At 40.0% G+C, this 15,915-nt stretch overlaps 1 protein-coding gene across 5 annotated transcripts in view; it reads left to right on the top strand.

Annotated features, from left to right (window-relative positions):
- The window catches only part of ttc14 (tetratricopeptide repeat domain 14), a 35,400-nt gene extending 29,094 nt beyond the window's left edge, over window positions 1-6,306 (top strand). For 3 of the 5 annotated variants that reach the window (XM_076277930.1, XM_076277929.1, XM_076277932.1), the window contains exons 6-13: window positions 721-850; window positions 963-1,124; window positions 1,219-1,290; window positions 1,418-1,537; window positions 1,979-2,101; window positions 3,849-3,966; window positions 4,570-4,676; window positions 4,984-6,306. In XM_076277930.1, the coding sequence (XP_076134045.1) occupies window positions 721-850; window positions 963-1,124; window positions 1,219-1,290; window positions 1,418-1,537; window positions 1,979-2,101; window positions 3,849-3,966; window positions 4,570-4,676; window positions 4,984-5,860 (1,709 nt within the window). In that variant the 3' untranslated portion in view covers window positions 5,861-6,306. Of the gene's footprint in view, window positions 1-720; window positions 851-962; window positions 1,125-1,218; window positions 1,291-1,417; window positions 1,538-1,978; window positions 2,102-3,848; window positions 4,280-4,569; window positions 4,677-4,983 lie in introns of those variants that run through there. The other 2 variants (XR_012985894.1, XR_012985893.1) reach the window with 2 other exon arrangements.
- The last annotated feature ends 9,609 nt before the right edge of the window (window positions 6,307-15,915 follow it).

Here is a 15,915-nt window from a genome sequence, read left to right as displayed (position 1 = left end):
TGTTAGGCTATGTGTAACACTTGTGCGTGCGCGCACACATTAAAACACACACACACACAAACACACACACTGTATGCATACTTACACTGATCTACCGCTACAGTCACAGTAGAGCTGTCAGGCATCTGTGGTGCTATGCCGTTATCTGGAGCTATTTTTTGCGTTTTGGTAGTAAAACCGAAGCGTGTCAAGTCTGAGCATGACGTCATTATAAGTGGCTTCTGTTTGGGTGGCATGGTAGCCAGTCATCTTCAAGTTTATTTAAATTCTCTATCTAAATTTTAAAAAATGAATGAATGGAAATCTTTGGATCAACGGATCAACTGAGCTCTCAAATTGATAGTTTGCACTTATAGGTGGTGAAGTGCAGCCATGCTGCATTCACGATGCTTTAGGCCTATACACGTTCGTTTAGGCTACTCTTATTACTCGTCATGTCAAGCTATTTATCTTTATCGTCAATATTACTCCATATGTGAAAGGGAAATTAAAATGTAATGTAATTAAAATATTATACTGCTGCATTTTCAGAGACCCCCACAGATATTTGAGGTAACTGCTTTATTGGGAGCCAGTCCTCACTCTATGGGAGCTCAGCTCCCACTGGCTCCCACCTAACTCGAACACTTAACTTATTGCATACAGGTCACTGAAAATGTTATGTGTCAATGCTTGCTATCATATTCAGCAATGTTTGTGTTGATTGTTGCAACATTTTAGCTGGACTGAAAGATGTCGACCGGTACCATGGGAAATTAACAGTCTCACTGCACCCCTCATCTCTTGCTCCAAGACACAGCAGTCTTAAACTTGGTGTTATTTCACGAGAGGATCTTCCCATTCACTACTGGTAAGATAGACCGCTAATATCTTGCTTATTTGGATATGTAGCTTAAGTCCTATGTGCTGAACTGAGAAATACTGAAACAGCAGTTCTGATGTTTTGCATGTCATTAATCCAGCCGTGGTGAGAGGGTTGCCAGTGATGGTACGGAAACGTATGAGAGAGTCTTGGAAAGCTCCCTTGGGTTTTCTAACCCGTCCAACGTGGATGTTCTTCTCGCAAAGCTGGGAGTCTTGAGTCGTGAGACAAAGTGTTGTTCAATGATGAGGGGACTACAGAGGTAAGAGGGTTTATCTTCTCCACAGTCAACAGGTGTTTTCCAGATCCACACAGATCCAAACCATGACTGCACTTTTCATGTGTATTCTCCTCAGCAAACATTTCCAAGAGGAGGATTTTGCAGTAAACATTAGAAAGAAGCAGTCTGCATCATGGGCTCTTAAATGGTTTGTAAATATTCTTTTGACATCTTAAACCAATAGTTTTGTTTGACCTAATTTGCATATTCATTTCACTTAATTTACTCAGCTTTGGAGAATTTCCTCTGAATTAATCCATTTTTTTTCCCTCCAGCGTAAAGGCCGGGGTTGATCACTTCAAATCTGGCCGCCATGTTGAGGCAATGAATGAGTACAACAAAGCTCTGGAAATAGATACCAACAATGTGGAAGCTCTGGTGGCCAGGGGTGCACTGTAGGTATCTGAGCTAAAGAATGTATCTGTTGGCCTCATACAGCAACATTGTTTAATTAGTTTTTTTTAATTGTCTCTTCATACCCAAATGCACCAAGCATTCTTGACCATTTAAATCTGCTCTTACTGGTGTGTTGAATAATGAATCTCACTGCTGGTTGGTCCCTTTATCAAGGGATCTCTTATCATATCATATTCAAGTTTTATCGTCTGCAAATGTAAAACATATGTTTGGTTGTATTGGACAAACAATTTGTAGTCTGTGAAATCGAGATACTTTTTTTTGCATCAGTAAGTGTTCTTCACCTTTTAAGTACTGGGTACATATGGTTTACATATTGCCTCTTCTCCAAGGCACAATGTATTATCATAATCATTATTATCATGACTGGGATTATCATGTGGTAGTGTGATAGTGATGGGTGGTGCTTTTGTTCTTAGGTATGCAACTAAAGGGAGTTTGGTGAAGGCCATCAGTGACTTTGAAGTAGCCCTGGAAAGCTGCCCGACACACAGGAATGCGAAGAAGTACCTCTGCCAGACTCTGGTAGAACGCGGAGGCCAGTAAGTACAGGTTGAACTGGAATCTGACTCCATGATGTGCAGTACATAACCAGTCAAACAGGACCTACTGCTACCACATGCCATATCGGCCCCTTTAGAATTATAAGGTTCTATCTGCGTTCTAAGTAGTTCTGAGATATTGAGCTTCAAAGTTTTAGAATTCCATAGAGTTATATTGATAAGTTGAAAAAGCCTCTTTAGATATACTGTCCAAAAATGCATACAACTTCAAGAAACACCTCTCCTCACCTTATGAAGTTGTCACAGAATAAGAATGTCAATAACTCAACTTTGACAGTCAACCTTTCTGCTGACTAGCCTATTTAACTCAAGGCCATTCCATAGCAATCTGCTAATTATTACCATGTTTATTAGAAAAGTCCTTACCATATATACTAGTTTGACTTAACGATTTATGCCTGCTCCATACTAGAAGTTACACTTAGCCTATATGCAGGGATATTTCTGTAAGATTGTAAGCTACTTGAGGCTACCTTGTTGTCTGAAGTGCAGTCCAGTGATCCGGGTTAGTGTGTGCTTCACCTCACTGTGTGTTCACAAATTCACAGATGGGATAAATGCAGAGACCAAATTACTTGTATACGCAAGAGAAACCTGATTTACATTTACAGTGATGCATTGTGCACTGATGTCACAGTTAGGCCTGTCGCGATATTCAATAAATCAATTAATCGCATGATAATTAAAATTAGCTCGATAATTTTTCTGGCCACGATAAATGCCATTTGCATGCTTGTTTGTTTTCCTCGTCTCTCTCTCCCTCTCGGGTCCTTAGAGTAACCATGAGTGAACCCTCATGTCAGTCACTTGTCAGTCGCATGGTGTGTGGGGAGGCGGAACTACTGGCGTAGCCTACCACACAGTGCAGCTAAAGAGCCGCGTGAGAAGTATACCGGTAGGCACTAAGCAGAGAGAAAGCTAGTTGCGGAGACAAAAAATATGGAATTGGTTTCTAAGCCAAACGCGACAGCTGCAGTGTGGGAGCATTTCGGATTTAAACCGAATGCCCGTGGTGAACCACTGAACGTGTACGAGTCGGTGTGTCGCATTTGTTGGAAAACAGTCGCAATTAAAAGCGGCAACACAACAAACATGCATATGCATCTAAAACACAATCATCCGCTGCAGTTTTCCCAGTTGGGGAAAAAAAACACAACCTCTTCCCGAGGAAAATTCTCAGAACGACAATATTATCGCTTATCGCAATAATTTCTGAGACAATTTATCGTCAAGCAAAATTTGTTATCGTGACAGGCCTAGTCACAGTCTAGTATAATAGCGTTTGTATCCTTTGCTAAAAATACAGACTGGCCGATCAGAGCGACATTTACAGCAAAACAGATCTGTATGCAGACTCACTGACCATATTTGCAAAACACTGGTACGATAGACTAGGTGCACAAAAGGCTTTTCCTGTACGCTCATGTATTTCCGGTGGAATGTTAACTGTGTTGTAATGACATCTTCTGTTATATTCTGCTCCTTACATCATCACTCCAACTCTGAATATTCTGTTTGCCTAATAATAAAAATTTTAACACACGCATAAATCCTTCTTTATCGTAACGTGCTGACTCCCCAGTGCAACACCCAACCGGGTCCGTGTAGACACTAATTACATTAACAATAGCCGCAGGTTCAAACACACCTGCCTCCACCTGAAACAAACCAGTGCACAGAGAGCATGTCGTGCACGTAGTCTATTGGCTGTGCTTTTCTGTACTAGACTGGAGGAAGAGGAGAAACTGGTCACTGCAGAGGGGCTGTACAAGAAGGCTTTGACGCTGGACGAGCACTTCCAGGATGCTACCGAAGCCTTACGCAAGCTCCAGATGCGCATCCAGGTGAGCCAGAGTATATTAGGGAGTCCAGAGCAACAAGAGAGTCTGCTAGTTATTTAAACTCCACCTCTAATACATTTGCTGTGTTAATCAGTTTTAGAGCCATTAGCACGTAGGCATTATGATCATTGTGGTAAGGCTGCATAAGGTGTCCAGTAGTACTGATGAAGTATTGTTTTTGTGTATGTGCCTCTTTGATATGGGACCTTGCCCCCTGACTGCCTGGTCGCAATGACTACCGTCTCTGGACAACAACTCTGACGACACCGACTTGTTCCCTGGTTTGTGTGCTGACTGACTCTTGTGCCTTCCTGTGGTAACTGTCTCTTCTTTTTTTGTGTAATGATTGCAAACGTCTTCCTTATGTGTAATGATTGTAATTTGTTTTTCTGTGCAAATATCCTTTTTCACATATCCTCAATATACTTGTCTTGACCTGTGCTAAATTCAATCACTTTCACAATGAAATAACCATGTTTTTTTAACCAATGTCCTTTTAAATGCATGTCTTTCGACTCTCCTGTGTGTGCCAATATAAAATGTATGTGCGATTGAAAATGCTGGAAAATGGCTGCAATATTCCCGTAATAATTGACTGCTTTAAAGAAATCGCTTAAACTGAAAGAAGAGGAGGCAGCAAAGGAGCTGGAAAAGACTAAGAATGTGGAGACAAGTGCAGAAAAATTGCGTAAGATCTTAAAAGAGGAGAAAAGGTAAACTCACACAAATATGGGCGTTGCAATAGTCCAGTGTAGTTGAATGGACTAATTGGAATGCCGTATTTCTACACTTCTAAAGCCAGAGAGCATAACTACAGGAATTCTGATGAATGTTTTACTTATTGATTGATTTATATTATCCTCATCTAATCGGGCATTTACGTCCTGTGGTACTTGGTGAGCTGCCATCTCTTCTTGGAGTTCTGCTCCTGTGCTGGAACACAATCAAAAAAAGACAAATCTTTAAAGTCGTTGTTGCAGTTACATCAAGAAATGACATCGGGTAACTTTCTTTCTCTAGGATGAAACGTAAAAGAAAGCGGTCTTCTTCCTCTTCGTCAATGTCTTCCAGCTCCTCTTCCTCGAGCTCTGCATCCTCTTCCTCATCTTCCTCCGCTCGAAGGAAATCCAAGAAAAAGAAACGGAAGCACCGGCGCTCATCTCACAGCGACAAAAAGCGCCACCGGAGGACCTCGTCCTCACGGCATGGACGTTTCTCCGACGAGGAGGAGAGAGGAAAAGAGGAGGAGGAGGAGGAGGAGGAGGAGTGGTACCCAGAACCTGCCAACACCTCCGCCTCCTTCATGAACCTGAAGCACCCGGTGTCCGGGCTGTTTGATGACGAGTCCTCCCAGGCCAAGGCTAAGAGGTCCCTTTCCTTGGGTTCCACATCCATCGTGGACGCTCTGGATGACAGCAGAGGTAGGTTTGAGGATGACCTTTTCGAATGCGGCCCCGCCATGCCCACCAAGGCGAGGGAGCCCCGTAGCGATAGGCGATTGGGGTCGAAAGACCACGACGTCAACGGCCGCGAGAAAGGGCCCTCCGTCCACTACACAAAGTCGGAGGCAGGGTCCAGCAGCGCACAGGAGCCCGCACGCAGTGGTACCAGGAGGCATTCCTCCTCCTCGACCAGTTCAGAGTATTCCCGCAAATCTGACCAGCAGGGCCACAGGTATGCCAATGTCCCGAGCCACCACTCCGAGAAGGTAGAGAAAAGGGACGGAAGGCGATCAGAAGGTCACGCTAGAGATTCCAAGAGGCATGAGGATTCCTCCCAGAATGGTAGGAGAAGCTCCGAGGGAGGCCCAAAGAAAGAGCTGCCCTCTAACTTGCAGGACATTTTCAATCGGATCGCCCGGTTTGAAAAAGAGAAAGGTCTGAAACACAAAAAATGAATGCTGTGTTTGCATTGATGTTGTCAGCTGTGGAATCATAAGTCTTAAGGGAAAAGGGAACCTACATTGGGGATGTAGTGGGTTAAAGCTCTTCAGCTTATGTTCTCAGTGTCAGGATTGACAGGAAAACATCTTTAAATGCAAAGCACAATGCCTTAAAATAATCTGTGACGTGACTGTTAAACTGAGTTTGTAAGTTGTTTCAATGAAATTGTGTCTTTTTTTGATCTAGTTCGGTCTTTCATATGATCATCATCAATGGTATGTATTGTTTGTTAGCTTGTATTTTCCGTTTCTGGAAACATATACACACTCATCCACATAAACTGCTTAAAATGTGCCAAGTGCAGCTTTATCATCTGACAGCTGGAAACTTATGTGTTGTGATATAAACAGTACAAGATATACATGTTCGTATCAATAAATCAACTATCTCAGTCTCGCCACATCTGTGTGGAATTATTTTATTACTATTATTATATTAGACCAATTACAGTGACAAATTATTTGAAAACTGAATGTTGCTGTCCTTTTCGGTTGCGGTTCGGTTTTTATGTTGCAGAAATGGCCTTGTTAGTAATCTTGTAAAATGAGTTCTGATCTAAGACCTGCAGGAGGATTGGAACTATGTGATGTCAGCTGTCAAGTTCGTTGATTGAATGATAACCTAACCGGGAAGGAAGAAATTCCCGTCAGTGGTTGTAGAGTAACATTCAGGTCGTGAAGGTAATCTAGCCGTAGGCATGCACAAAAATCCCTTTGTCTTTTCTCACAAGCTCCTCCTGAGAACTCTTGAGAAACCAACATATACAGTAACCTGAGTTTCCTTTTTCTCAAAATAAATTTGCTTCCCTTCAAGGTTGGATTTTTCCTATTTTTTTTCATTGTGAAATTACAATAAATCACCAACAGATTATTTTGTATACCGGTTTTTAGTCAATTTTAGCAGAGGTGTCAATAATTCTGGAGACTACTGTAAAGAAACATGTTTTTCATGTTTCCTTAGGATCACAAGGTAACACGCTACGGTTTAAGTCTGTCATTTTATGCATTTTATGCATATATTGTCTTTGCAGCCATGTCGGAAAATAGATGCTTTATAATATATCTTTCATAAATGATGTGCATCAACATTGGCATGGTCCAATCTTGCCATTGCACTAATCTTTTGTCAGTCTCATACAAGCCTCAGTCTCAGGCCTCATACAAGATGAAATTCTTGTGGAAAAAACAGCACAGAATCACAACTCTTCCATAGGCTCAGACATACACAGCCTACCTTTTCCAAAAATATATGTTCTTCACCTTAGCTGCAGACGTGCTTCACATTGTAAATGTATCATTGCTGTCCAGTACACTTTCTCCCTAGAAAAACCGCTACCGTAAAGCCCCTATTCAATAAGAACAATCTGGATGCTAAACAATTACAGGCCCATATCCAATCTAACATTTATTGACAGAATTATTGAAAATTATCTTTAATCAACTAACCACCTCTTCAACCTGAAATGGCTACTTTGATTACAAAGTAATCAGGATTCCGTGTCGATCACAGCACTAAAACAGGTTTTAAGGTTTTAAATGGCATGCACCTCAATACTGCGGAAGACACAACATATTACTACACTGACTACATCATTGGATTGGATTCACAGGTATAGTTATCAATTGGCTTAAATCATAAGGGTCTTTGTTGTCATCTGCAACTGTACCTCAACAGCAATGTCCTGTACCTGCTGTGTTTTTCAGGGGTCAATCTTTGGGGTCCCATTCTTTGTCAATGTATTCAATTGAACAAGGAATCAAAATTTTCTAAAAATAAGACTTGGCACAATAGGGCTTAAAGCCAAAGATGTTAAACATATATCTTAATTGACAGTGATCTAAACTTCAACAGCCACATGAAACCAATAACTAAATTAGCTTTTAACCACCTCTAAAACATTGCCAAGCTCAGAGGTCTTGTGTCAAAACATGATTTAGAAAAATGCATGCATTTATCTGCAACAGGGCTGATTACTGTAATGGGCTTTTCACAGGCCTTCTTTAAGTCCCTGCACTGGTGTCCAGTAAGTCAGAACTGACTTTAAAGCGCTGCTGCTTGTTTATAAATCACTAAATGGATTGGGACCTACATACTTCAGCAGTGCACCACCCCTCAGTTCACAGGAGAAATATTCCCACTGTCAGAACTAAACGTGGTGAAGCAGCTTCGGAACCAACTTCCAGATTACCTCAAAAATGCCCCAATGATTGTCAGTGTCCGATTTAGACTTAACATCAAACTCTGCGATGCTTTCTGCTAATTGATTAAATGCAGGTGGTAATCAGTTGCACTGATGTTAATTTTTACATTATTTTAAGCTGTTGCCCTTTTATGCTATTCTTTATTTACAAGTATGTATTCTTTGCTTGTATTTATGTAAAGCATGAATAACCTTGCTTTGCCTTACTCTAACTGCAAGCATGTCACCATGGCATACTTTAGAGTCTCTCTCCAGCACCAGCTGTAATTGAATAAGAAGTCTTTATGCTCCCTTGGGAAGTGTGTGCTGACGTCTGTCTTCCCACTGGCTTATTAGCTTAGCTTCTGCATATATGTCCATCATTACGTTAAATTTCTGGTGGGGTGCACTGCATTCCCATCATTCAAAAAGTCACATTAATTTGATGTGGATTTTTAGTCACCATTTTTCTGAGATGTTGCCTGACCTAATATGTTTTAATTCATGTTTCCACAAGCTGGTGAATAGAGCTTGTTTTTTTATTTAACTTAACCTTTTTAAAGATACCCCTCTTCACAGCACAGAGCACAGCTCTTTTGGTTGAAATCTGAACTGGTCGGGTGTGAATTCTCAGTGAGATTCTTTATGAATGCATATCTGAATAATTTTAAGAAGCACGAATGACATAACATTCCGTTTGACTGTATTACACATTAGTTTACACTGGGAGTGTGAATACTAGTGGTAGTACAAACTACAAAGCCATCCAGAAAGCCTGGGGCTACTGAGATGAACTGTACTTGGCATGTCATCCATTAGAGGGCAGTGCTGCATTAAGGCGATATGTCAAGCCACACATCAGACATTGTGGCCCCTAAGCAAACAAACAAACACTGGCCTAAATATGATTCCAATTTGTGTTTTTGGTCATGTATCAGTAGGCTATTCCTGCTCTTTTGTCTTCTTTGGACATGCAACTGTTGAACTATTGAACACTAAAACAGACAAACATTGTGTTGTTGTCATGTTGTAGTCAATAAACAGAAATATTTTAAAATCTAGTTGTAAATGCTATTATAATTAAGCATGCTGTGGCTGATTCTTCTCAGTCCAACTTGACACACATTCCAGTCAGCTACAGTTTTAATGTAAACACACATACAGCGTACTTTAATTAAGTGTAAATCATAGCAGCCCATAAGCATTTGTTGGGGATCAAATCTACTTTCCTTGAACTCACAAAGCCATGGCTATGCCGAGTGTCTGTATAGCGGGAGAGAATGCATGGCGCTTATGAGAGGTCATTGTTCCGAGTGAAGGGATTGGCACAAATTAAAATGGAATTTCATCTAGCGTCCACATTGTCCCGACCCTGAGCGGATGGGATGGTAAAAGCCTTCTCTCCCCAGGGCCACTTCAGCTGCGGGAGATGTGTACACATGGCAATGAACTCGGGTTCATCTCCTCGCCGAGCCAACACAAAGAGCCTTTCAGAGAGTCACATCAGAACAGGCGTATTCAGTGCTGCACGGAGCCGTAATGCATGGCAAGGCATCGGAGCCCATAATGCAGGGCCCCTTCTGCACTCACACAACCTACACTGTTGCGTTTCTAAGTGGATACCGCCCAAAGGTTCCTTGTGATGTCCCAAGACTTAGCATGTTTTTTCTCACTAAAGTTTTTCACTATCATAGGCCGACTGTATGAATTATTTTAATCTTGTCCAAGATTTTTTGTCTTGGAATAATTCCCCCTTTTCCTTACTCATTCTATCTTATATGTCTGTATATGTGTGTGTGATTGTATGTGTGTGTGTATATATATAAATATTATATTATTACACATTATTATTCAGCTGAAATTCCATTATTTCAATGGTATAATTTCACTGCTATGAAGGACCTGTAGTCCTTGAATGGATCTCAGGGCTTTCACTGTTCTGGGTAAAGATTTAGACATAACTATGTTTGATGAAATAGCAGATTCTTGAGAAGGGAATCACTTCCCTTTCATTGGACACGTGATGGAAAAACTAGTAGGCCTTTTCAGAGAGGAAATTTGGTTTGTATGAGGTCATTCTTCGGTGGAATAATCAGAGAGGAACGTGCTGACCGAGATGAGACATTCAGAATTCACGCTGGCGCAAGCGACATCTCGGAGCTTATACGAGGGGTAACAGTGGATTCTCGGACCATGACTTTGTGGATGTTGGATGGGGAAATGAAAAGTTAAATTGGGCGAGAGCCTTTAAATTCCTGGATAATTAGGCTGGGGGGGTCCTTGTGCCTTCTGTCAAAAGAATACATTAGTCTCAACTGCTGTGAAACTAACGGAGGACATTTGTCAGTTGCATGCTTTCAAGAAGTTCAACCTGTGAAAAGTGTGTTTTTGTCTTGAGAAATGGTTAAAGGCAATATCTCAGGGAGCTGTAGTTCATTGATCAGAATGCTTGTTCGGCTCAAGATCTTAACCACATAAATAACACCTCGGCATCTGTTTTGTCAATCCTGAGACCGCATGATTGTGGGCTTTAGTCATATGTATTCCCTCTTAAATTACAATATGATTATCAAAGAGCAATATACAGAACAAATGCCCTTAATTGATTGTTCTGCATCAATCAGGTCTAATGTGAGACACCTTCTACAGCCTTAGGTACATGATGCACGTCAAGATGATAGACTGGCACACATGACTTAATAATTATGCATGTTGCTATTCCTGTGCAGCATATGTAAATTTGTTCCCATTTCCAAGTGTTTGTGTATAAACTTAGACCACCCTCATCAGCACACATGAGAGAATAATCAGAGAACCTTCAGATTCATATTTATATGCTAAGTTTTTTTTGTTATTGTATTCCCTCAATCGCAGCCACAGCAGGAGGGACAAATTGCGAAGCAAAGGAACACTCCAATTCAGCAACAAATGCTTTTGAATGCACCCATGGAAACTCTGCAAATTCCATTACACTTGTAAACTACAAAAGATCTGGGTTAATTTAGTAAACACAGGGTCACAGCCTCCACAACAGCAGTCATAGAAATACAAGATGTGGAGGGACATTTTCAAGGGAGCAGAATTTCCATGGGGGAAAAAATGCTGACTACAGTTGGCTACAGTCTTGCCTTGCTAAATCCAGAGGAGAGATATAAAGACTTTGTAATTTGCTTCTCCCCCTATTTTAATAATAGCTGTGCATAAGTAATTTATGAAAGGGCAACCAGGCACTGGGCAACGGAAAATTAAACTCATTTTATCTAAAGGAGGTGGATTTCTATTTATCATTAACATGCATAGAATTTGCACAATGTTATTTCTCGTACTGATGGAATGTAACCAAATAATGTATGACATTTGCTTATGCATGACTAAAATTCCTAGATAAGTACCAGCCCTAGTAATTTTCTGCAAACGGAACATAATTCTGGGAAGCATCTTATTATGGCACAGACTCATTTGGTTTTAAAGCCAGACATAAGTGACATTACAATTCCTTTTGCAGATGAGATCTGAGGCGTACAGTTAAACCATGAGGCAGCCATCTCCAAATGTTCAGCCTTTCAAACGTAAGATATTTTAACATTTTCATTTAAAAACAGCTCATTAGGTGGAGGGTGGGGTAGTGTTTGGGGGCATGGGTTTGTCAGAATACACTCTTTTTCTGGATTATCACAGGGGCGGTCACATTGTTGGAGGCAACAAAAAAAAAAAATCTGATGCAAACGTGTAGCCATTCAGACAGTATTATGACCACTTCACAAACACACAAACAAGTCCTGTCCACCGCAGGCAATAACTGGGATGATCTCTCCCTTCTATACAGCACTCAACTCATTCAGCATGCTTGACATGCATTTTATTTTGTCATGTGTTTTGAAGAGTGGGTATCCAAGTCTGCTACGGAACTTAGCATGCTATTGTGGTATAAGTATTTTATTTAAATGGTACACCCCCCAGATGAAAGACACCCAGCAGATTTGGATGGGGAGTTTATCACAAAGGGGCTGTTAATCTCAGGTCTGCTTGACTGCACCTCTGCACATGCCAACAATGAAGTCAGACAGTTAAGCGTTTCTCTTCAGTAAGAATATAATGCTGCCTCCAAGGGACTTCAATAATTCCACTGGACAATTTGTTTCTATTATCACTACAGAAATGAATTAACTATTGTTAGTTGCGGTGGCTATTGTGGTTTCAATAGTAGTAATAGTAGTAGTTGAACTGTAGTATTGATATAGACCGGATTTATTTCATCTGATATTAGGCCTTGTAATCAACTTAATTTTAATTATCATAAAGAGCAATAACCATGGTAAAGAGGAATTTCAATTCCACTCTGAATATCTGACTATGAATATACACTGTTTTTGTTTACCTACTTTGGACATTGAGCATGTGTACACTATGTTTGCACAAGTCACCAAAAACATGCTTTCATGTTCACCGTTAAATGCACATGTTTCGGAGCCTTACTGGAACTGGGCTGTTGAACACTTTTTAATGGGAGAAAGCATTAGTATAAAATGTATTTGAACCCAGAACATAAGTAGATTATAAACATTTATTACAGTGTGTTATCATAATATTCAGTGCAGCACATTGCAAGCTCTTCTGGTCCAGTTTTAAATGTGCAGTTGAAGATCATAGTTAATTCTGCTGATTTATGGTAATGCTGTATTCATATCACATACGACATCAAAACTACTAACAAGCTTAGTATAAGCTTTGGCTGACATGTTATGAGGTTTGAATTTCTGGAACGACTGGTCTGTGGTTCAAATTCTTGGTTCAGCAGAAATGGCAAGATTCTCTACCTGAAAAATTAGTGCTACTGCATATATTTTTTTCTGCTAGGAGAGGAGTTCTAGGCTTGTTGGAAATGCATGGTGTGATAAATTCTGGGGAGTCAACCATTTTCCACACAGTAATCAGAAGGGTACTTTCAGTCTAAATCATATACCGAGAGGCATTAAGGAATTGGTTTACTTGGACGTACAAGGACACTACATTACACTTACAGATTTTAAATGCCTCTTAATATTTTTAAAGATCGCTAAGAGGTCCAAACAAAGTGTAAATGTTCACTTTTAGTCACATATAGGGAACTGCAGTCTTTCATGTAACATTTCTATGAATCACCTTGTTATCCATTCACTGAATTATAGATTATTTGTTGTTTAACCAGTGGTTTAAGTAATTTCAGCAAGATTGTGATATTGTCTTTGAACAAATGACTAAATACAGTGGAGTAGAGATGCTGATGACTGCTGAGGTTTCATCACATCCTGACAGTTTCCAAGCTTGAGATGAGTGCATGACCATTCACTGTTGTCAGAACCCTCAGAAGTTCTTCAGAGAGGCAAGAAAACAGAAAGGCAACAGGATCTTTTTTACATAAACCTACCCTGTCTGCCTCAATCACCTCAGAACCACTTCCCTCTATTTTCCATTTGTGCCATAATTCACCACTCGATGGGATTGTCTCTTGTGGCAGGTAACTCTGAAATTTCATTAAAATAAACTCAGACTATTATCAAAAATTATACATTTGGTGCTGCTAGAACAGCCCTTAAAAAAAGAAGGAAAAGACGAAGACAGTCTCATCTCATTAAAGGAGAGGGAATAGTGGAATTAGCTTGAATCTAATTACAAGCCACACTATCTAATGTAAAAACATGCCTGTTTTTACACTCTCATTCATTTTGACTAGTAATTAGTTTTGGCCCCTAAAATGCCACCCTTTAATCATCGAAAGGCAGATGTGATTTGCAGTGCAATTTAATCTTGCTTTAATGAAGAACTAATGGACGCATTGCAAATTACTTTTTTTCTGTTGAGGGCAGAAAAAAATCTATTTCCTGCTTTTGAAAAGATCAAGAGTATCTTTGATAATAGCTGGAGCAGCCCAGGCAGCAGCCCAGCATCGAGCCAGCACGCTCTTTTACTCGCCTCCCAGTTCAATAGCGAGGAGGCCACAATTAGCAACAAAGCAGCGAAAATGCATCAGTACAGCAGAATTGCTCTCCACAGCTCAACCCCCAGCTCCGCTAGCTCGTTAGAGTGAGGGCTAAAGTGTCACGCGGGAACAATGAGGCATGATAAATTATGCTCCCCCTCCAAAAAAAAGATGTACAGCTAATTTTCAATTATACCTACAAATGCATCCCAGATTGGAGTAAAATTGGACATGCATGGAGACCAAACTAATAGATTTTGGCTCTACTTGTGTCTGGCTGCTACAATATCAAAATCATCAGCGAGTAAAAACACATATTTTTAAGCAAAACTTTTCAGACTCGAGAATGAACAGATCAGGATGAGTGTCCCTTTACCACAAAATGCTCTTCCTCCATTCAGTTTTTTGCTTGAAGGTTCTTTGCATTAGAACATTGGATGTAATAGACAATTTATAAAACTACTAATGCATTATTTTCTGTATGGAGGGGCAGTGTATTTTAGAGCATACAAACACATAACATTCTTTTCCACCATATTGTTGTTAAGGATACTTTCACTTTGCTTTAATATTTGCTGCCTGTGATGTCCAGAGCTCAGTTTGAGGTTGCAACAGATAAGCAGCATCAGAGCCTAACGCACCATTTGAAATGGACATTTTCCTGATCAGACATTTCCCACCATGTTGAACATGGGAGGTTAAATATGGAGTAGATGTCAAAACTATGGGCACTCTTTGAAATGAATGTCTTAGTGTGTGAGTGTGTGTGTGTTTGTATAAGCGTCGTTATATTTTCATATTTACCTAAACATGGCAGAAGATGAAAGCCTAATGGAAGTTGGCTTAACTCAGGGAACAGCCATGCTATATATCTGATTACCAAGCCAGTAATTTTCTTTCTTAAATAAGGGGAAAATTGGATAGGATGAATGAAATGTTCCTGTCACATTGCAATGATGGTACCATGGGAGATTATGTATTTCATAATCATTCATCATTGGCACTGGTGCTCGGGTTTAGCATAATGGAATTCGTAAACTGGTTTAAGTCTGAAAGTGAAGCTGGACTATCAGCAAGGCCATAACTGCTTATATGGTAATGGGCCGTGAACCTGGTTAAACATTTTCACTGGCTTGCCTGCTTATTCATTTGATTAGGGGATTTTTATTTATTTATTTATATCCTGGTGAGAGTAGACAAGCGTTTGTCAACACATTCTTGGGTATGTGTTGAAAACCTAATTCTTGTACTTAAGTGTTATCCTTTTAATGTGTTTGTGTCTGCACAAGTACATGTTCTTCATTCTGTGTTTTTTTGTTTATGCAGCTTATAAATAAATTGATGAATTAAATGCATTGTGATCTGACACTCATATCTGTACATCTGGCTGCACTGCCCAGTGCATTATTATTAGGTTCATGTAAGAGATGATCACAGTCATTACATACATACATACATACAGGGACATCACAGCACATTAAAAAGTAAACACACATTTCTTTATTTAAACTTGTCTATATGATAAAATATATTGTATTGTATATTTAATTGTTTAAATTGTCCACCTTTTTCATAGCCAATCAAAAAAAGCTCTAATTGCAGTGTCACTGTGTTGCGGGGATTTTACACAATATAGACGTCATCCTATCTAAGTGTATGATCAGTGGGACTGAAGACCCTCCTTTAATGTGAATGTTCTTGTATCTTAAGTCCATTGAATTTCCTTTCAACAAACTCTCAGTGAAAATACAGCTTAATGAAAAGGTTATTGCATGCTTTATGATATGTCTGTTTACTGATAGGCCTGTGGATTAATGATCATGATAATGACTTCATATTGGAGGATTTGGGATGATGCTGTAGGTATGTTA

Source organism: Alosa pseudoharengus, unplaced genomic scaffold (assembly GCF_046254945.1).
Source record: "Alosa pseudoharengus isolate Yale_2024_CS ecotype anadromous, Long Island Sound unplaced genomic scaffold, YU_APseudo_1.1 YU_APseudo_1.1_scf_11, whole genome shotgun sequence".
Taxonomy (NCBI): domain Eukaryota; kingdom Metazoa; phylum Chordata; class Actinopteri; order Clupeiformes; family Clupeidae; genus Alosa; species Alosa pseudoharengus.
This window is presented reverse-complemented; position numbering and strand designations above follow the sequence as displayed.